At 36.6% G+C, this 23,628-nt stretch overlaps 1 protein-coding gene across 1 annotated transcript in view; it reads right to left on the minus strand.

Moving 5' to 3' along the window:
• Positions 1–23,416, minus strand: part of LOC131066495 (vacuolar protein sorting-associated protein 2 homolog 3) — a 39,310-nt gene extending 15,894 nt beyond the window's left edge. Inside the window, exons 1-8 of the mRNA XM_058001266.1 lie at positions 23,271–23,416; positions 23,001–23,116; positions 22,825–22,869; positions 21,446–21,480; positions 21,253–21,303; positions 21,052–21,156; positions 20,873–20,944; positions 20,382–20,453 (exon numbers count right to left, since the gene is read on the minus strand). Coding sequence (XP_057857249.1) covers positions 20,382–20,453; positions 20,873–20,944; positions 21,052–21,156; positions 21,253–21,303; positions 21,446–21,480; positions 22,825–22,869; positions 23,001–23,034 — 414 coding nt within the window. The 5' untranslated portion in view covers positions 23,035–23,116; positions 23,271–23,416. The remainder of the gene's footprint in view (positions 1–20,381; positions 20,454–20,872; positions 20,945–21,051; positions 21,157–21,252; positions 21,304–21,445; positions 21,481–22,824; positions 22,870–23,000; positions 23,117–23,270) is intronic.
• Positions 23,417–23,628: the final 212 nt, after the last annotated feature.

Below are 23,628 nucleotides of genomic sequence, written 5' to 3' on the forward strand. Positions count from 1 at the left end.
GCAAAAGTTTAAAAAATAAAAACAACAAAGGTGAACAATAGCATAAAATGAAGTTAAAAAACTGTGACATTTGCATGTCCCATCAAAATCCCATTTGATAAATCTTATGCTCAAAAATACGAACACCATATCCTTGAAATCTTGAGGTTCTACTAGTTCTACTAAGACTCTGTAAAACTAAGTATCTAGGTGACGACAAACCTCAATTTTAAACATTGGATCTTTCGTCTATCATGATACAAAGAGGAATACGATTGATTTGTAATGTGCCTCACAATCTTTATGCTAAATTAAAAAACCACAAGCATAAGAAAGATGACATATATATATATGAATCTATTATTAAAAACCCCAAAATGTAGCATAGCGCAGTGTTGATATGGTGGTGAGGGTTTCAACTCTCTATGGTTGTGTTACAAGAACTCCAACAAGTTCCATCGGTGTTAGGAGGGTCTACTTTAGTGGCATCAAAATAAGGGCAGGTTTAGAAGGTAAATTAAGCCTTCCTAGAAAAATCATTTTGCAAATACCTTGTTATTCAGATTTATCTTTAAGTGAGAAAAGATTGTTTCTTCATTTTGGAGCAACAAGTGGCATTGGTGGCCAATGCAAAACCTCTAGGGAATGGGGGAAACAAAAACCGTAGATACTTCATTTTTCTATTCCTCTCAATAGAGGGTTGTTTGCAAATTCTACTATAATGATACCACTCTTGAACTCCAAAGTTGGTTCTAAGATACTCAAGAGACATGGCTATCTATAGATTCTGTAAATAAATGGATTCAAACAACTTGGAACCTGTTGCGATGTTTTCACACATCGTCCCATTGTAAATGGGGACCCCCTCTTTTTGCTAAATAAATCGAGTCTTTTGCAGTCTGTGTCGTCTCCCAACCCTAAGGAATGAGTTGTAAGGTCTTGTTGGTCTGGATTCTGGCCTTTGGAGGTGATGAAATGCCTAAGCAAGGGATGGATGATTGAGGAATATACTACCTAGACGAGATACAATCTTGATATTGTCATCAAGTCGATAATTAGGGTTTTGATGTATTGAGAAATGAATTGTGCTTATTGCTTTATCCTTTGAACTTTGCATTTTGCTAACTATGAACTTGATTGATACTCGTACTTCACAACGTTTACTTGTCTTTTTCTGGTACATTGCAAGAAGCACGACTTTGAATGCTGAGAGGACATCATTGAGCGAATGATATCATCATCCAAGGAAGAGATTGCAGTGATAGAACAAAGAATGCATGTGCAGAGGAATGGAATGATGGATATTAGGCTAAGTGTCAGGATAACCTTGAGAATTGATATGAAGAAATGAAAGAGAAACAACCAAATTTTGGCTAAGTATGCAAGTGTTTTGAGAATATTTGGCAGAGTCTGGAAGCTTGTATTGTCTATTTTAGGGTTTTTACCCTCCAGACTTAGAAATGAGGTCAGTAACTTAGGGTTTAGAGAAATTTGAACAAAGCAATGAAATAAGAACCCTTCAAGGAAGCTACCAATGAAATTTGGGCAAATTCTGAGAACTTGCTATTTTTAGTAAGTTTCACTGTATCTCAGATTGACCTAATTTTGTGTTTAAACAAACTTACTATTTTTAGCAATGTCTATTTTTAGTAAGTCTATTTTTAGTGTCACTGTGCCCTGATTTGCCCTAATTTGATGTTTGGGAGAAATTACTATTTTTAGTAGGTCTATTTTTGGCAAGTCTATCTCTAGCAACTAGCAAGAAACTGACGGTAGAACATTCCTGAATATCCAAGTTCTAAATCCGGGAAAAGCAAGCGGACGATCAAAATTTTGGCTATTTGAAATTCTTTCCCAAAATGGCAAAGGCACAAAAAGTCTATTCTTGGGCATGAAGGAAATCATCCTTCACTGAAAATTCCTCCACTACCTCAAAATTGCACTCAAGGACAAGAGGAGAGAGCATTTCCTTGGTCAAGGAGGATTTTCCTTCCTTGGGAAAATTCCTCCACTACCTCAAAATTGCACTCAAGGACAAGAGGAGAGCGCATTTCCTTGGTCAAGGAGGATTTTTCCTCCCTATCAAAATTCCTCCACCTCAAATTTGCGCCCAGGACAAGGAAGGGAGCGTATTTCACTGGTAGTGAAGGATTTTTCAAAAATGCCAAAATTTCTCCTTCCATGCCAAAATGCGCAATAGTATGCAGAATTCCAAGAAAGTGAAAAATTGTCTCTGTGTTTAAAATTCCTCTCCTCCAGACTGCAGATTGGATAAATTCTTGAAAGATGGAAAAATTGGTTGAATGTCAAAAAATTCCTCCTTCAAGACAAAACACGAAATGGCAGAACTTGACAAGGAAAGGAATTTCCTTCTCCGGGGTTGATATGCGCACAAGAATTCCTCATAAATGGAAAAGATCATGAAACTTTTTCCAAGGCAAAGATATCCTTCAGTTCCTCCCAAATGCGTATCCTTCAGTTCCTCCCAAATGCGCCCAAGCACTTTCAGGGCATAGACAGGATGAAATTTCACTAATAAAAAAATTCCTTCTTTCCCTTCCAAATGCGCCCATCTCCAAAATGGCAAGAAATGAAGAAATTTGACTAAGCATGGAGAAATTCCTTCTCCAGGCTTCAAGTGCGCCCAACTTCATGAAGTCAAGGAATGAACGAAAATTGGCTAAGTATGAAAAATTTCCTCCTATCCTTCTAGGATGCACTACGAACTCAAGACATGGAAATTTGGCTAAGGCATTGAAAATTCCTTCTGCCTGTCTCATATACACCCAAGGAGGAGAAATGACATGAGGCATGGAATTTAATGCTTAAGGTGGCATTTGGCAAGTCAAAGGACAAAATAGGGGCATCAAAGATTCATCTCTAGGGCATCATTCCAAAGAAGTTTGAAAAGCATAAAGGAATTCCAGTTCTAGAGAATGCCAGTTGAAAGACCTCAAGATTCAAGCAAGTACGGATGAGAAGAATTTACTACTACCTTGAATTTCCTCTGGAAGTCAAAGATCCCCAACAACCTCAAGATTAAAGCAAGTATGGATGAGAAGAATTTACAACTACATTGAATTTCCTCCGGAAGTCAAAGATCCCCAACAACCTCAAGATTAAAGCAAGTATGGATGACAAGAATTTACGACTACATTGAATTTCCTCCGGAAGTCAAAGATCCCCAGTCAAGGAGGAAAAATTCCAATTCCAAACATTCAAGGAAGACATTAAAAGTTCCTAAGATCCAATTCAAGTATGAAAGACTTCAAGGATGACAATATCATTGGCAAGGAAGAAATTTAATGCTTAAGGTGGCATTTGGCAAGTCAAAGGACAAAATGGGGGCATCAAAGATTCATCTCTAGGGCATCAGACCAAGTAAGTTTGAAACGCATAAAGGAATTCCAATTCCAGAGAATGCCAGTTGAAAGACCTCAAGATACAAGCAAGTATAGATGAGAAGAATTTACGACTACCTTGAATCTCCTCTGAAAGTCCAAGATCCCAGTCAGAAAAGCACAGGGAGGAATAATTCCAATTCTAGACGTTCAAGGAAGACATTCAAAGTTTCTGAGATCAAGTTCAAGTATGAAAGACTTCAAGAATGACAGAATCCTTAACAAGGAAAGATATTCCAAGAAGGTGAATTCCCAAGCAAGTACATGGAAGGAAGAAAATGATCAAGGAAAATAATAATTTTAGAAAAGTTAATGAAAGTTAGAACCTTGATCACAAAATGATGCAAAATGGAATATCCCTCGCGATGAGTCACCGAGTCCCCATGGCGTCCGACATGCTGAAGTGGCACCTCGTCACCTTCTTCGGCCAATCAAATGTCTCCCAACTGTCATGACTAGATTTATTGCTTTGGCCGCCAAGGAAAGGGATAGTGGGCACCTTATTTTGGGCAATGAGCTACTTATTGCATAATGGAGTGGTGGGCTATTTGATGCATAGTGGGCGCCTCATTTGGAGTGATGAGCCATTAAATACATGATGGGCATGATGCCTTATTAATTGACAGGCCCACTACTTGGTGCCACAAAGGGTTCATTTTGGTCAAAACCGTAATCTTGGCCCTTGATTTCAAATCAATCTTGGTCGTTCATTTGTGGGAGGATATCTATAAAAGGCCCTACCTTGTCATTTGTAATTCATTAGATAGTTAACTCATTACAAGTAGAGAGCTCTTGCTCCTTAGAGTAGAAGTAGAGTAGGAGAAGGAGAAGACATTGTTGTAAGACTTGGAGGAATAAAATTTGATTTGATTTCAATGGTGGATTCATGTTTATTTCAACTTGTTGCATGGTGTTCTTCCAATTTCTCAATTGTCAAGATAAAGTGCTTTGATTTCAATGGAGAATGTAATGGTGTTTGATGAATTCCCATGGCTCATACTCTTTGCATCTTATTGGTTATAAGTTGTTGTGTAAAGTAAGCCTGAGCCTTTTATATGGATGCTTAACTTCAATCATTGAATGTGCATTGTTCGTTATGATGGTGTTCATTATGATATGAAAATTCTTTGCATAACCCTTGGAAGATTGCACCAGTTCTTGTGCAGTTGTAGTTGATCTTGGCGAAGCAGAACTTGATTTATTTGGAATTCGTCCATTAGAGCACTATCCATTGCTATCATTGTCCTTAGGAGTAGAATAGATTCTCTAACCCTTTCCCCCTTTAATTTCAGTTCATTTTGGTTGTGTCCGTTCGGAGAAGAAACATCACAAGACTGCAATATTTGAGGAAAAGAAGTTCCAGCCAGCATTGCAGAAGTGAAAGAATGATCCAAATGTAAGTCCCTTTGTGTTACCAGTATATCACATCAAGCAAAACGAGCTCATATCCAATATAAAGTCGCAAGTACGCAATTGGAACCTTGGAATCACTGTATGATCAAAAGAGGATAGAGTGACCATTGGAAACTTTATTCTGTGTTGGTGTGGTCATAAAACACCCGTCAACAGAACCCAATATTCTTCCCAATGTTTTTTTTTGTAGCTCAATTCCCTAGAAAGTCCTTTCTATAGCCTCACCAAGAATCCTTTCCCTCTTCCTTTTTGGAGGTTTGGGTGAGACTTTATACACTACCATTGGAATACTAGGGTCGTGACAGTTCTATAGGTCATCATTTGGGTGAGTTGATAAAAGTTGATCTCAATCCTTGAATAAGTCTTTTACAAATTATGCCAAGCTAAAGGCTGTGCAAGATCTAGATCTTCCTCTACTGAAAAAATATCTCTACGAAGGTGGACTGTGAAGGTGTTCCTTTCAAGTGCTTGATTTGTCATAAGGTGGGAGATGACACAAAAGATTGTCACAATTCAGTAAAAAGATCTTTGCAGAATCATCAAGCTAATGGGAAGAATATCGTAAAGGTGGTGTGACGATAAATATTAAATATATATATCTAAAATCAAGAAACATTTCTTCCAGCTTTGTAACCACAAATAATTTTCTCTTTTGACCCTTTTTCACTGGTGTGGAATAGGTTTGTAGAATCTCAAAATCATGTTGGTCTTACCTCCCACTAAGAAATTACTGCTTACAGTCTTCAAGGAGCTCAACTCTAGTTCGCCTTTGGATTTGGTGCCTCAAGATGTGGAACATTTCTTAGGATGTTCAGATGTTAGGCTCTCTCAAGTGGCACTTCCAAAGAATGACAGAAAAAAAGATAGGAAATCAGAGGTGGTTCGCCTATTTAATTTAACTTAGAAAGATTCTGGAGAAGGGTCTCAAAAAACTCTTGATGGTTTTCTAGCAGACCCAAGCAATGTAGGGTGGAGGAAGAAGATCCGTCTACTGAAACAAGGAAATGCCTTTTGGGAAATGGTAGGAACCTTGGTGCCGCTAACAAAAAGTGGTCAGTTTAAAACCAAGTAATTGGAAACATGATTTTATCCTACTTCGAGAAGCAAAACTCTCTGAAGTGGAGTTGTTTAATCTTCTCTCCCCTTCCTAAAAGTTGTGGCAAGGAATTGTTATAGGTAAATCTCCTAACTGGATTTGTTGTTCTTTTAAATCCCTCAAGATAAACATCTTTGGTTTCTTGTTTAATGTTTAGGAACTTATAAGTCTGATCCAAAAATGGAAGCTTTGGGGAATCTCTTAGAGCAACATTTTCTTCTCAAGGATCAAGAAGTTCAGTTGGGAGGAGATTTGAACGCCATAGTAGATGCAAAGGATAGATGGGCTGAGGCTAGCCACACCACCCAGTAAGAAACAGATTTCAAAGATCTTTGGATTATAATCCTCTGCTGGACATAGTTCAAAGTTCCAAAAGAAGGAAATTTCACTTGGAACAATCAGCAGAAAAGCTTTTGTTGCATTGCAGAATGACAAGATTGGTTTCTTGTCTCCACATCTTGGCTTTATAGGATCAGTGGTTGTCTGAATCTTTTGTGCTTCCGGTGGCAGGTTCAGATCACTATCCTCTTAGTCTATTTATTCAGCTTGATGCCCCTCTGCCCTGAAGACCTTTCAAATTTGAACTAATGTGGCTTCATCATAATGATTCCCACGACTTCTTGGTGTAAAGAATGCCCTCATGTGGCAAGGTATGTATCACTTTTCTGAGAAACCTAAGTTTGTGGAAAAACTGAATGAGACTAGGCATAAATACTCTGTCAATGACCGAGAATTCTATGTCATTGTCCAGGCTTTGTGCAAAGGAAGACATTACTTGATGTCAAATGAGTTTATGTTCCTTGGAAGTTCAAGCAGTTATCCAGGAAAATGAAACACCTAGAGCAAGTCAATGGGTTTTCATCTTAAGAACCATACCAAATGATGAAGCAGTGAAGCAGTGTTTTTCCAGAGACTATATATACATGCCTGGAATTAGAACAAAAATAGGTTTGGCACTAGATACTAGCATGGGGTTAGTAATACAATCTGGCATCGATAGTTCATCTTTCAGATAGGTTACTTGTACATATATTGATTGTGAAGGGATCACCATTTGGGCAAAAATAAGATGAAGTTGATGATCGTCACTATTTTGCATTCATGATCATCACCCTTTTGCACTCATGGTCATCACTCTTTTGCATTCATGCCAACATAATTTTTTGTACCCTACCATGAATGAATTGCATCATTTTGTAATGATATTTTGTGATGATCATGGTGACGATGTTTCACATCTCTAGTGTTGCTTTCTTTGTTGCATACTCTACACATAAATTAACTGGTTGTTCATTTATCAGCACTGCATTAGATAGAAGCCAAAACTACTCCCAAAATGCCACAAAAACAACCAATGTATGAGCCATGTCAATTTCTCATAATCCCTTACTATCTCTCTTTGTGAGATAGCATTTCCACCAACAGTTATTTGACAAAATGTGTCTCCTACTCCTAACACTAGCTTTGATTCCCTTCCTTGTTTTAAATGATCAGCAATAATCTCCATTTCCCCCTGACAAAAAGACCTAGTGTCATTGAGGTTGGTTTTTACCTACACAATATTCATTCAAGTGGAGGCCAGGATAGCAGCCACAGCCTCCTTAATGTATTCCCCTATAAATCAGCCGCACCTTCCAAATAGCTGTCAACAGAATCGGACACCCTCCTTTTGCTTCTACAGGGTGTGGAAGACTGAAGAATAAATTTAACTTTGTCTTCAAAAACTATAACTTTACCCCCTCTAGGGATTTTCAATTCAGGTCATATCTTCTATTGGAAGAGGAGACAAATGATTTGGGATTCCTGAGCATGGATTGGGCTGTCCAAACAAAGTTTTATTTGACCTATAGCACCATGAAAATACAAACCCAAATTCAAAAAAGAAGGGATTATCACTTTATAAGCAAGTATTGTTTAAAACCTAAGTTGTCAAATCGGGTATGGGTACAAGTATGAGTATGTGGGTATGAAACATCGATACAACATTTTTGGAGTGGGTTTGGGTTCATCCATATATATATATATGTAGTCTAAAAATAAAATTAAACTTAGAATGTCATATACAATGCATATACTAAAGAAAACTATATTTTATAATTATTTATCAATTATTTTAAAATGAAAATTGTTTAATATTATTTAATAATTAGTTTTAAACTTATGTAAAAATTGAAGTTTTGTATATTATTTATTCAATAGAATATAATTAATATTATTATATTAGTAGTAAATATAGACTATATATATTCACATATATAATTATATTTAATAATATTTATATAAAATATTCTAATTAATTTTAATATTTTAATTTAAGCATATAAAAGGGTATTAAAAATACTGTATAATAAATTACAATTTTTTTGTGTTTTAGAAAATTATAAATATTCATATATATCATTATATTTATTTTAATTTAATAAAATACATCCATATATTTTATTTTATTTTTATTAAATATAATCTGCTATATAAATATGTATTTACTAATTAGTTGTATCATACTATTTAATCATTATATTTATTTTTATTATAAATATATATATAATAATATATGCTTTAGAAAATTACATAATGGAAGATTGCTTGTTCAAAAATTGAAGTTTTGAATATTATTTATTCAATAGAATATCAATATAATTAATATTATTATATTAGTAGTAAATATTATATATAGACTATATATATTGACATATATAATTATATTTAATAATATTAATATAAAATATTCTAATTAATTTTACTATTTTAATTTAAGCATATAATAAAGTATTAAAAATAAATATAAAATTACTATAATTCTTAATGTATATATTATTAAAAAATGGCTCTGCACAAAAAACGACAAGTGCGAAACTCACACAATCGGCAATCTAGTTTTCAGGCAAATGTGGCTCACTCCAACCACGGATGCTCTGCAAACCGATTTAGCATCCTTTCATCTCATCCTCCTTGCGCTAACAAGGCCAATCTGATTCATGGCAACCTCAATAATCGAAGGAAGGAGGCTTTGAGGACTGATCTTGATAGCAAATCTAAGCCCTTGAATTTATTTGATTGCTCGGCAAGTCTCTTGCAATCTAGGGTTCCAAGTCCCCCTCCATCTAGACAAAGAGACCAATTGGGTAAATTCTGCGATTTTGGCTCTCCACCTGTAGTTAGGGCCAATGGATGGCTATGGGGGCAACGGAACCCTAAAATTTCATGTTTGGAACCCAACTGATACTCGGCGGGAAGTGTCGGATGGAAGGTTGAGCGGGGTCGCAGAAGGTTGATTCCCCTTTCGGCTAAGGCTTCTTTAGGGTTGAATGGCACCTCTGGCAATGGTCGGATGGGTTTATGGGCCATCCCCATCTCAAGCAGTATTCCACATTTTGCTTCCAGCGCAAACCGAATTCCGTTGGGTTATCACTCCAATGCTTTTGTGGCTCCGCTCAGCTTGCCAACGACGTGCCCCCACATAAATGGCCTCTGGAAAAATCTATCCCAGAAAGCAGAATCAATGGGCGAAGATCTCTTAAAATCCAAAATAATTCTGAGCTGAATCTTCATGGCCCGCCTACGACTAAGGGTCCTTTGGGCATTTTTGTGCCTGAATTAGGCCCTCAACCAATTGAGGAGCATGATACAATGATCATTAGCAATATCTGCACAACTGGCCTTTGGAATAAGTGTAAAGCTAATGGTTTATTTGGCAAATGGTGTGGTTTCGGCCTCTCCATAAATTGCATCACTCAATGGCTTAAGGCAACATTCGAAGGCCAGGTAAGTATTACTACCCTGGAAGATGAGTTTTTGTTTATTTATTGTGCAACTACAAATTTAAAAAACCAGTTATTACATGGAAACCCTATGTATCTCAAAGGATATAACTTTAAATTTTTTGAACGGAAACCTAACTTTAATCCAAAAAAATTTGATAATGAAATCATGCCTAGATGGGTAATTATACCAAATTTGCCTGTGGAATTACTTCATAATCATAATCTGGTGAAAATAGGCAATTTTTTAGGTGGTTTTGAAGGTTTGGATAAAAACTTCTTATCATCCAACGTTAAGATTTTGGTTAATCTGAAACTAAAAACTCAAGCGATAAAACCCATTAAAATTATAACAAATCATTCTATATATCTGTTGAAACCAGAAATTTTTAGAGGAAATATTCAGGAGGTAGAGGTGATCAACAAACCTGTTAAAGATAAAAATGAAAATACCAAAACCATAACTTTCGGTAAGGATAATCTAACCCTTGCAATCATGATGAAAATATCACCATTAATCTCAACCCTGATGGTGGTGGAATCACCATCTCAACCATCCCTAGGGACTCTGCTCAATCCTTAAAGGCTCACCTAAGCGTTAAGCACCAACCAGATCTGGTGGTTGAGGAAGGGGAGATTGTGGAAGGTGATTCTACGACTCCCCCTACTCTTATCCCTGATTTGACTCGGGGGGTGGAGGCCCCCCCCTCGTGTTTCTGGGTCTAAACCGGAATATTTAAAACCTATCACTAAGGAGGTCAAGGATACCTCTGATTCGCTGTTGAAGTGTCTCAAGATGGATGCCTCTTTACCTGATTCTGCCCAGGTAGTGAGTAAAGACTATGACCTCACTGAAATTAATGCTTTCCTTCCAATATGGGGTCGAAGGAAGTAGATGTCTCCGCTACAAACAAGGAAGTTAAGGTCTGTAATGATAGTAGGATCCATGCCTCATCAGGAAAGGATATGGTGTATGAAGACTTTGGGGCAACTCATTTGGACTCTGGGATTCTCGTCCAACAGCTTATTGATCGTGTCTCCCCCAATTCGGTCTTAAGAGTGTCAGAAGAGATTAGAAATGATTTGGAGGGGCGTGAGAATTCTAATAATGATGATAACTCTGCCTCCTCTTGCCCTTGTTCTACGAGCAATGTGACAGAGTCTAAGGATGAAGGAGGGGCGGTGGATATGAATCTGCCTGAGGACCATAATAAAATTGAAAAAGAAAATGAGATAATCTTAAACTATGTATGTAATGAGGTGGTCAATGATCTTATGGAGAAATTTATAGATGAAATTGCTGATGAAGAAGAGTTGGCACTTCAAAAACAATTGATCGTCGCTAATATCAAGAATCTTAATGAAGATAGGCTGGTTGAGGACGAGGCTGCAATGATGCTTGAATTAAATGAGACGGACTTGGACCAGAAGGAGGAGATCTTAGGCATTGCAAAAACTTTGGATGGCCTTAAGACTCCGGATTGTGCAAAGGTTAATAGGAAAAAAGGGAGGAAATCCTTGTCAGACTTAGAACCAAAGATGGTGAGGTTGCTAGCCAGACTAAATTAACATCTCTGTTTAATGCTGGGAAGGGGAAGGTCCTTCCCAAGGAGCCATGAAACTCCTTACCTGGAATGTTAGGGGCATGATTGCCCCTGACAAGCAGCGGATCATAAAACTCTATATTACAACTAATAATCCAGAGATAATTTTAATTCAAGAAACTAAACTAAATAGAGAAGAATTAGGGACCTTCGGGAAAAAATTGGGAGTGAGAGAAATAGTTGGGCATCCTGCAAATGGTGTGTCTGCGGGTTTAGGGGTAATCTAGGATCCAAGATTGGTATCCTTTAAAATTGATAAGAGCCTTGATAATTGGATAAGTGGATGGGTCGGTGGCATAAAGAACAACTTGCGGTTCTTGTTAATAAATGTTTATGGTCCAACACAGAATAAAAATAAGAGGAGAGTCTGGAATGATATTGAGCAATATCTGCTTTCTATGCTGGTTCAGATTTGCATTATTGGTGGAGATTTTAATGCTATTTTTAACAATAATGAGAAACGAGAAGGGAAGAAGATTGTGTCTCAATCTGAATTGGACTTCAGGGATTGGGTCCGTAAATGCAATTTAATGGAAATAAAAACTGCCAAGGATTCCTTCATATGGAATAATAGAAGGAGAGGATTCAGCAACATTGCAGAGAAATTGGACAGGTATTTTCTCAAGGGAAGTATGATTGACCTCCCCAACACCGTATCAGCAGATATCCTCCCTATTTCGGGATCAGACCACTACCCAGTGGAACTAACAATCCTAAAAGGCATTAGACCCACAAGGTGCCCTTTCAAGTTTGAACAGATGTGGCTCAAGGATGGTATAAACTTTTTAAAATAGTAAGCAAACTGAAGATAATTAAAAACACCCTACTAATTTGGAACAGAACCCACTATGGTAATATCTTTGAGAAAAAGATGGTATTAGAAAAAGACATGGAGGAAGTGAATAATGCAGTCATTAAATATGGGATGGATGATTTCCTCTATCATAGGGAAAAAGAGTTATTAGCTTATTACGAGGATATCCTAGCGAAGGAAGAAATCTACTGGCGACAGAAATCTAGGGAAACATAGAAAGATGCAAGAGATAAGAACACGCAATTCGTTTTGGATCCTCCGTAAAAGTGCCATTGCTAGTTTTAATCTTAGTTATTATGTTTATTATTCTTCTTTGTTTTGTGCTGTTATGGAAGAATGAGGCGGTCATGTATTTGGAAGGGATCCTCAATAACTGGGATGGGTCCAATCTAAAAACCAGGAATGACATAATAGAAAATATCCCCAAGACAATTTCACAAAAGCATAATAAACTTTTAAGAGCTAAATTTTCTAAAGAGGAAATTGAAATAGCACTAAGGCAAATGAACCCGGATAAGGCACCTAGTCCAAATGGGTTCCCGGCTGCCTTTTTTCAGAAATGTTGGCACTTTATTGGGGATGAGGTTGTTGAGGCCTTGGAAGGGGTCAAAAACTCAGGGAACATGCTTAAAGAGATAAATAATACCTTTATAGCCCTTGTCCCAAAAAAAAGACAAGGCAGAAAGCTATGAGGATTTTAGACCTATTGCTCTATGTAATACAATTTATAAACTACTTACTAAGACTATGGCAAACAAATTACAGAAACTGCTTCCCTTCCTAATTAGTGAAGAGTAGACGGGCTTTGTTCTGGGCAGATCCATATATGACGGGGGTGATCATTGCACAAGAAGCTATCCATTCAATTCAACAAAATAAAGATCCGAGTATGCTAATAAAACTGGAAATTAGGAAAGCCTATGACAAAGTGGATTGGCACTTTCTGTGTAAATGCCTGGAAGCTTTTGGCTTTGCAAGGCAATGGATTAACCTTATTTTTTAATGCATTTCATCTCCCAGGTTCTCCATTCTAGTAAATGGAACCCCGGAAGGCGTTTCAGTATATCTAGAGGACTACGACAAGGGGACCCACTATCCCCCTTCCTATTTATTTTAATGGCAGAATCTTTAGGCAGATCTATAACAAAAGCAAGGGAATCAAATATCCTCAAAGGAATTAAAATCACTAGTGAACTTGACCCCACTACGCATCAGCAGTTTGTTGATGACACCATGTTGTATGGTCAAGAAAACAGATTTAAGGCTAAAGCATTGAAACATATACTTGACTCCTACACTATTGCCTCTCGACAGGAAATAAATAAGGCAAAAACCGATATCTTTTTCTTTAACACTGACAAGCAAACAAAGATGGCAATATGCAACATCTTGAATTTCAAAAAGGGTGAGCTTCCATGTAAATACCTTGTCCTTCCCCTGGATAAAGGTTGCAAGTCATCAAAATTATGGGATCAAGTGGTTTCAAAACTTAAGAATAGGATTGAGACGTGAAAAGGAAAATGGCTTTCTTCGACTGCTAGGGTCACTAAGATTAAATTTGTTATTTCAGCAATGCCTATATATCAATTATCATGCGTAGACCTCCCTGCTACTAGAAAGGTGGAACTAAATAGACACCTAAGGACCTTCTTCTGGCAGGGCTCAGGAGAGAAGAATAAAATGGCGTTACTTGCCTGGGACAAGATATGTAGACCTAAGGAGGAAGGCGGAGCGGGAATTAAAAACATCACTGAAAAGAGTAGAGCCCTAGGAGCAAAACTAGTTTGGAGAATGTTCATAAACCCTCACTTAAAATGGGCCAAAATCTTATATAATAAATACTTAAAAAGTAATGAACCCACAAGTATTTTCATAACTGCTTCCCCTCCCCAAGGCTCACGCATTTGGAATTTTATGCTGAAATGCAGAAGCACTATAACTGAGAGACTTACATGGAACCTTGGCAGTGGGAATAAAGCTTTGTTTTGGTCGGACTCATGAGGTGGTTACAAAGTCATTGACAAATCTTTCAACTTTGAAATATCCAAATCTATCCTCGAGGCAAGATGGGGCAAAATGGTTAATAACTACATTGAAGCTGAGGACATTGCTATTCGCTGGAGATGGAGGTCCTTAGATGAATTGAACATCCCAAATACCAAAAGAGAAGAGTTAACTAGAATTCTCAATTCAAGGAGGATTATCTCTCACCCTGGGGAAGACAAACCGGTGAATACAATACCAAGGATGGCTATAATTACCTAATTAGAAAACAACTTAGACCTAAAACAGGCATTCCGCTGAAACTATGTTGGGATAAGATGTGTCTACCAAAAGCTGGGTTGTTCTCATGGCTGGCATTACAAAACCGGATCCTTACAGCCAACACCTTTAGAAGAATGGGGTATGAAGGCCCAAGTAGATGCCCTTTATGTGAAGAGGAGGAAGAAAGTACAGATCACTTATTACGAACTTGCAAATTCTCACACCAATGTTGGGGCTAGCTTAACAATAAGTTGAGCTGGAGTTCAGCAACACCTAAGTCAATCCTAAGCATGTTCCAAGCTTGGCCTATCAGAAATAAAGGTTGTTTATATGGAGGCCTATGAATTGCCTCCCCATCAATTGTTATATGGAAACTTTGGAAGTCCTAAGCATGTTCCAAGCTTGGCCTATCAGAAATAAAGGTTGCCATCAATTGTTATATGGAAACTTTGGAAGGAGCGTAATAGACGTATATTAACTAATAAAATGGAGGCTGCCATCATTGAGGTAGTGAACAGCAGAATCATGAAAGGTCATAGAACGAATGTAGAAATGACTTACTGGGATGAGAAGATGAGGGCTAGGTTTGAAAATCCCTCCTTTTGTTGGCCCAGGGGCGGAGGATAATATGTTAAAAAGGATAGATTGTAAATGGCACCCACCCAAGAAAAGTTGGTTCAAGATTAACTTCGATGGAGCCTCTCGTGGTAATCCAGGGAAAGGGGGTATAGGTTGATGCCTTCACAATTCAGATGGAACCGAGGTGGCAAGTCTTGCAAACAAATAACAAGGCTGAGCTAATGGCTCTTGTTGAAGGATAACAACTATGTAAAAGAATGAGGATTAAGAAACTAAATATTGAAGGAGACTCAGCTATTGTTATAAATGCCCTTAGACAGGGTGCCATGCCTAACTGGAAACTAAATGGAATACTTGCTAGGGCACTACACATTATCCAGTCTTTCACTAAAGTAACATATAATCACATTTACAGGGAAGGAAACTCCCGGGCTGATTGCCTGGCTAACCTAGGGGAGGATGGCCAAACTATCATAAAAACAACTAGCTGCCCATAGAATAAATCTAGCAGAGATTCTTTTTCTAAGGCTTAATATACCACTGGGAGGCTTTGGATAAGGCATACTTCATTAGTTCTTCTGTCATTTTTCATAATGCATATTTGGTACCCTGTTGTTGTTTTACGTACACACACACACACACACATATGACACTTAATATATACATATAGAAAGCCTTACTTTTACTTTTGATTGGCAATTTTTTAAGCTAAAACTTTAACCCTGGCACCGAAAAACTTTATTTTGGCTTATAATGTAATGGTTATACTTCGCTTGCTTGGCTTAATCATTGATTGTGGTTCGCTACTGTTGTTTCCTCCCTCAAGTATATATTCTGGAATAAACATATATAAAATGTATATATATCTATGACAATGGAGTTCAAAAATGGAATTAGTTATATATGTGTTCTTGTATATGCGACTACTGTGGAATACATACTTCGCCCTTCTTAGAAGCTGAAGTTGTTGTTATGGAATATATATGATGTTGTTGGAATGTCTGCTTCTTGCATTGCTTCTCTATGCCACAATTCGGTATGTTGGTTATTCTTCGAGGAATGGTATGCCACAATTCGGTATGCCTTGGGTCTGATCTGTGAAGCTCTTCTGATCAGAAATCTATGCCTCTATTCAGATTTCATTATATCTGTTTTTTATAGTATGACAGGAATATCTTCAGAAATAAAGTGGCTAACAAATAATTGAGTGGGAATGGAGTAGTGCTGTTTTCTGTTGCAGGTTTAGGGTTGCATGACAGGCCATTGAAGAGCTGCTGGCAGGAATAGCGTTGAAAGATTAAGATGATGAGATCAGACTACTCACTATGTATAAGGGATTTCAGTATTGTAGCAATATATCAGTATACTGAGCTGTATAATAGCAGAGGATATTCTCATCCTCTTGATTTTCTGTAACATAAGGTTAGATTTGCAAAACTGGACATGTAAATGAGACCCAAAGGCTCTCATCTAATTGGTCTGCCAGTCCAGGGCGGAATTTGAAAAGCATATTAGTAACCTGCTGTAATCCAATGTAACATGATAAGCTGAACTTGACAAGTCCCGGGCTAGACCGGAGGTTTTTTTGACTCCGTTCTTTCCTACCGGTGCCCGCATTGAACGGAGCATGTAATTACTTTAAAATTTATTAATAAAAAATACAGGCTTCGGCAAAAACAAAAATTAAAATTATAATATTTTACTATACTGTATAATAAATTACAATTTTTTTGTGTTTGAGAAAATTATAAATATTCATATATATCATTATATTTCAATTTAATAAAATATATTCATATATTTAATTTTATTTTTATTAAATATAATCTACTATATAAATATGTATTTTAGTTTTATCATACTATTTAATCATACTAGTTTAATTTTAATAAATTATATATATAATAATATATGCTTTAGAAAATTACATAATGGAAGATTGCTTGTTCATACCTCCGTGCCCTATCTGGATAGAAGACTGGAGGAAATTAAGATTGGCAGTTAAAATTGAAAATTAAAAAACGAATCAATAGGTTTAATCTGCAAATAATCAGCTATATTTGCATGAAAACTAAAAACCCCTCCTTGCTCGTGTTCATTCCTATTTGCATCCATCATTGTTCATGTTGTTTGCACCCATCCTTTTTCGCGTCTTCATGGTGTTAAAAATGAGAAAACCATCGATGCATTCATTAAATGTTTCAATTTCGAGTTTTTACCTTTTTGTGTTTTTGAAAACTCAACTAATGCTTGGAATCGCCCTAGAATTGTTTTGAAAATGCTAGAATCATGCAGGTTTGAGAAATGTAAGGCGTAATCATTTTCGAGCAAAAACTACCAATTTCAGAGGCGTTTCAAGGTCATTTCCGATTCCGGGATATTTTGTACCTGAAATCAGTAGGTAAGTAGGCCAATTCGGCAACATAGTTTAAAACAAGTACCAAGAGCCAAGAAAGGGCATCAAAGAATGCAGGGGGTTGGTTTGAATGCATTGGAAGAATTTCAACAGTCCAAGAACATATTGGTTATAGGCAAGTACAGATTCGTACAACATTCTTCGAGGAAGAAACAACTGGCATTTCAAAAGAGGCGATGGTGGCAAGCATCCTAACACTAAAAGATTAAATGGTAAACTCCTATTTTTTCGTACTTTAAGTTTTTGCAGGAACAAAAGCCTCCAATGAGGCATGTGAGCTGAAAATGGATCTGAATCATCATCAAGATCAATTCTTCAAGTTCAGTGACTGTTTTGAAGTGTCTGGGCATGGTTTTGGCCTCATAAATGCAGTTACCTTGCAGGGGGGCAAAAAATTAGTCACATCCAAAGTTGAGTATTTTGACATAGTCAGATTCCTCCAGAAATGTTACACACTTTAAATAAAATAGCACCTCATTTCAAGTCTCTGTGCAAATTCCGAAAGGAGTGCAAATTGAGCATTAAAAGGGCAGCTTCATTTCTATCAATGGCAGTTTCATTTCTGCAGCTGCCAATCTGCATGAACCAGCAGCTTTGTTTCAATGGCAGTTTCATTTCTGTAGCTGCCAATTCTTCAAGTTCAGTGACTGTTTTGAAGTGTCTGGGCATGGTTTTGGCCTCATAAATGCAGTTATCTTGCAGGAGAGAAAATACTTTGGTATATGTCAAATTCCTCCAGAAATGTTACACACTTCAAATAAAATAGCACCTGATTTCAAGTCTCTGTGCAAATTGAGCATTAAAAAGGCAGCTTCATTTCTGTCAATCACAGTTTCATTTCTGTAGCTGCCAATCTGCATGAACCAGCAGCTTTGTTTCAACGGCAGTTTCATTTCTGTAGCTGCCAATTCTTCAAGTTCAGTGACTGTTTTGAAGTGTCTGGGCATGGTTTTGGCCTCATAAATGCAGTTATCTTGCAGGAGAGAAAATACATTGGTATATGTCAAATTCCTCCAGAAATGTTACACACTTCAAATAAAATAGCACCTCATTTCAAGTCTCTGTGCAAATTCTGAAAGGAGTTGTTAAATTTATGGATCAGAATTAATACTACAGAGATACAGAGCAATATCTGAATATATATATCAATATCTTTAAGTTATCAATTAATTTCTTATGTGCTAGATAACTTCAATAAATAAATTGATTATTTATTCTTGCTCTCACAATATGTATATTGCAGTATATATATTGCACTTAGTATATATATGTATCACAGGATATATATATTGCACACATCATATATAATTCTCTCGCAGCCTTTACCCGATCACACCTGGCAGGCTAATCACCCTGATCGCAGCATATAACCACAGAGGTCTTCACATAGCATATAAGTGCAGAGGTCTTCATGCACAGCAGTCTAGAATTCGCACAGATGTAATATTCTGTGTATCGCAATTATCTACACACTAATATATCTCCGGACTTCCTTAAGGGCCGTGTCCCTTTAACATGAAGAGGTGGCTAGATAAACCTGTATCGACTCATTAAATAATCGAAAAACTAACTAAACACGAAGTTACATAATAATGTTATTAATTAAATATAGTAATAATTATTATTATCTAATCAATTTAACAATAATAATAATAAATAGCATAATGATATATATAATTAAATGTTGAAGGCCTTAAGGCCAATTTAACATTTAATTTTATCCGACTGAAGCTATAAATCATCAACAGGAGTGCAAATTGAGCATTAAAAAGGCAGCTTCATTTCTGTCAATCGAAGTTTCATTTCTGTAGCTGCCAATTCTTCAAGTTCAGCGACTGTTTTGAAGTGTCTGGGCATGGTTTTGGCCTCATAAATGCAGTTATCTTGCAGGAGGGAAAATACTTTGTTTCCATAGCTGCTAGACTGCAAGAAGAGAAAGTGATGTCTTCGTATTCTTGTCATTTGGGCTTTCAAATTGAGCACCTAACATGTCTAAAGGTGCATGTTGTTTCCCACGAATGCATAGGAGATGTCCTTAGCCATTTTCATAGCCATTAGAACTAAAGATGAGCAATTCTGGGAGTTTGGACCGGCTAGTTAAGTGTACACAATGCTAGTTGGTGAAGTGAAATGTGATGGACGCCTCTCCATTAAGTTGCAGAGGTCAATGTTGGGGTTAGGATGTTGTTGATTGTAATTGGCATCTGTGAAGACCTCATGAAGGCAACAAACCTATAACTGCATGTTCATACTAGATTAGGGGATGCTAATCTTCCCTTTGCTGGAGTTTTCTCCTGATTTTGGTTTCTTTGAAATGTTCTCCTGAATGGGTTTCTCTAGAATAAATATTGTGCTCTCTCATTTGCAAGTGTCTTTCAATGTTCCATTACTTGTTTTCCAATTCCTACAAGTTCTTAAATCAATCTAACACAAAGAATACAAGTAATTCTGTTGAAGAAATTGGAAGCCGTCAATTTACTTCCATTAAGCATAGCACAGCATATTGGAGGCATGGATAAAAGATTTTACAGTTTACTCATGTATGCAATGTATGTAGCATGATTTTTTCATGTGACGGGTTGCATGGCCTGTGAATAAAAGATGGTAGCCATTGAAGAGTTTGTAGAACACATCTATATTCAAGAATTTGTGTTATTTAATTGGCCATAAAATTGGAGTAACACTATTAGAGAAAGGATTCGTCTGTGATGAATAACACAATGAACTATCCATGCTGGTTTATAGATCATAAACCAGACTTGTTTCACAAGAAAACTTTTGCTTTTTTACGACTCCTTTAAAAGAAACCCTGAAAATGCGAGAACAGTAAACAATTTCTCAGAAAATGATGCATTGGGAAAAAACAGCAAACAAATCAATGGGAAATTGAGATGAATGTTACAAAACCATGCATTTTTTATTTTTAAGAAATCATAAATGACAATAAAAATCATTAGGAAAACATCAAGACAAACTCCTGTTAACAGAGCAAATGGTACCACTGAAATATGATGGCATGATACTATTAGATATAAATAATCACAAATAATTACCGTCATATCCATCTGTGCTGTCTGCCTTTGGAATTCTTGCATCACCTTTGCCTGCTTTGCCGGTTCCATTTGCTGTCCACCCATTAGAAATAGAATTACAAGGTTATTCCATGTCTATGCTGTGATTTTTTGATTTAGAACGCTGCTAAAGGTTATTTGGATACAAAGCATGTAATGAGCTGATAATCATCACAAGAGGACATAAAGATTAAATGCAAGCGCACTCTTTGAAATGCTGTAGATAGTCTACAAAAATCTATGGTGGTAAACATAACAAAACTACAAATTCTGAAAGGGAGGAATAGATGTCCCATTCAGAACACTATAAGAGAAAAATAGCCATTCATATGAGTACTTTTTGCATGTGCTCCCTCCATTTTGACAATCCAAAGAAAAAAGGCAAGTAATTACAATATTTCTGCTGATTATAAGATCACTCATAGTGTACATTTTTGGATTGAAAAGGAATTTGCTAGAAATAGAAGTGATACCTTATTCATAGCTGCCATTGCTTTGCTGGCACCTTTCATACCCACAGCAACAGAAGTATTGGCATACATAGCCTGCAAGAATAAGGTAAACCGCTCAGAAAAAATGATTTTCCAAGAAACTATAGTGTTGGAATGCTTACAAAAATAAAACACCAAATGGCAAGTTAAAGAGATTGAACCTGCGTATGTGTTGCCACTCCACGCATTTGTGCACGGCTACCTTGCAGGTTAGCAATTTGTTGTCTCAACCGAATAAGTTGGCGAGCTAAAATTTTTGTGGCAGCCTTTGCACATAGCAAAGATTTATTGATCAGACCAAAAATTTATTTAACTTCTCAATCCAGTCTAGAGATCTACTTCAAACATATAAAACAGCTCACCTCATTTCCAGTTTTTGCAGTCTTTTTAATCTCACCAACAAGTTTTTTTTCCTGCCATTAAGCAGTCAAATCACAAACAAGTTTTTATCTCTCACAAACAAATTGCAATGCTTCATTTGAAATTAATAAATTATATTAGATTTTATCTGGTAATTACCAATCTTCAACACAGAGATTCATATTTCTTACGCACCTCTAATTGCAGTGTTGTAATCTCACGTTCAATACCTGAAAGATATAACCAGCATTGTCATAAAGAAAACCCACTTTAAATTTAACATGAGGGAAGGGTAAAACAGTCAATCTTATGAATCTATAAAATTGAGAAGAAGAACAACACTATCATTACATGTATGTTTCAAGAACATGAGAAAATGTTGTTAGCACTGTCAGTATACATTTATAGGGCTGTAAAGAAATACTTTATTGTGACTAGTGACAGTTTGCCAGTTCTTATATATCTCATACTTCAAAGAACTGTCTTCCAGTTCTCAGGTTATTCATATTTAATAGTTCATCATATTGATTTAAGAAACAATCCAGACAGTTCATTGAAAAACCTAATGAAAAAGTATATGAAGCTATTCACCCTAATGAGAATTAAAAGAAAATTCATCAGATAGCCATTCAAAATTACAAGTATAGGATTACTCATGTTGGAGACCTTCCCACAAACTTCAATTTTAAGTTTTAAGGATTACTTCATAGTGTCCACATTTGAAGAAACTCCTTAGGGTCAGCAACATGGTTCTGGATTCTGCGCTGGTTTCTCTCACAGCTTGATAAAACTTTGCTAAAATTAGAGAAATTCCAAGCGTTTAAACATGGACAGAAAAAACTTTTCTAAGTTTCTAATTATAGATTCATGCTACCACAAGTAATAGAATAACAGATGCGATTACACAATCTATTGTCCCCAAAAAATTATTTTCCCTCTGTATTTAACTTTTTCGCCAGAGCAAAGAGATGAGATTAGGATATCTTCATAATAGTTTGAACAAGATAAACGTGTAACAGTGCTATAAAAAAATACTATGAAAAAATAAGTTAATACATAGATGAAGTAGATACTAGTTTTGAGGCTGCTTTCAACTATCTCATACGGTAGATAACATTCCATCTTTGACAGAATATTCTGACAACATATCTTCAATAGGGGTTCTACCAAGACATTTGAGTTCTAAGGCTTCCACCAAAAACATATAATACTAAATGTTTTAAGGCTTCCACAGTCCTTAACAATAGTCAAAAAGCCTCTGGCACACACTTATGAAACCATGAAGAGATTTTCATCTCTCTTCATCCTGATGATGGATCACAGAGAGTGATCTAAAATGTGAATTGCTTCACAAAAACGTGTCAGATGTCTTTGCAGATATGCTTCTTTTAAAACTTTAACATGATGGCAAGCAAAATGCTAGCCAAAAACACAAACTTGCACAGAACAAAGCCATTTTTACGCCTTATCTCCATTGCATAATTTCGAAAAGGCAAACCCTAATCAAACCTGAGCGATATCGACAGTCATATTTGTATTAAAAGAACAACCCTAGTTTTTTTGCTAGAAGATACCTCTTGTTGCAACCGCCATCTCCCGCTTGCTTGTGCGGAGGGCATCTGCATTCCAGGAACACAAGTCACTTACACAGTTTAATTTGCAGTCTACATAATTAACAAACGTTTTTTCCCATTCCGACTTCAATAACAAACAAATGGCATTACAACATGTGGAATCAACGCAGGATTACCTTTAGCCGTGGGTTTCCTTCTGAAAAGATCCATTCTTGCACTGAATTCTTCTTCAGATACGAAAAAATTGCTCTGAAGGAAAGCACAACCGTGAGCAGACACACCCTAAAAGAACCTGCCGATCACAATTTGTTAAAAATTTCTGCAGCAAAGCTAACTCGAGAGGCCTAGAGGTCGAATCCTGATAAATTATAGCTGCAATAAATAGCTCTGCAAAAATGCGGAGAAGCACACAGCATAGATGAGATGAGGTGTTCTGCCTGCGTTACCGTTTGAGAGGGGGAATTTAGTTCCGCGCTGGACCAATCCTAGTTTTTATCATTCTCATTATTGGAGTTTTCTACTTTGGACACTTCTGACGTCTTTCTAAACCCTCGACTTTTACCATGTGAAGAAAGATCAACGACATTCATGTTATATTGGAAAATAATAATAATAAATATTTAGAAGTAGCTAAAGCTGTCAGCTAACGTTGGTTATTGACTCGTCAAAAATGCCCGTTGGCGATTTAAACATTGGTCCCTTCATAGTGGACTATGAATGGTATATATTCAAAATAGAATATATTTAACTAGATATTCCATTATGTCACATCATTCTATATAGAACGAACTTTATTTTCTTTCA

The sequence above is a fragment of the Cryptomeria japonica genome, chromosome 8, assembly GCF_030272615.1.
Source record: "Cryptomeria japonica chromosome 8, Sugi_1.0, whole genome shotgun sequence".
Taxonomy (NCBI): domain Eukaryota; kingdom Viridiplantae; phylum Streptophyta; class Pinopsida; order Cupressales; family Cupressaceae; genus Cryptomeria; species Cryptomeria japonica.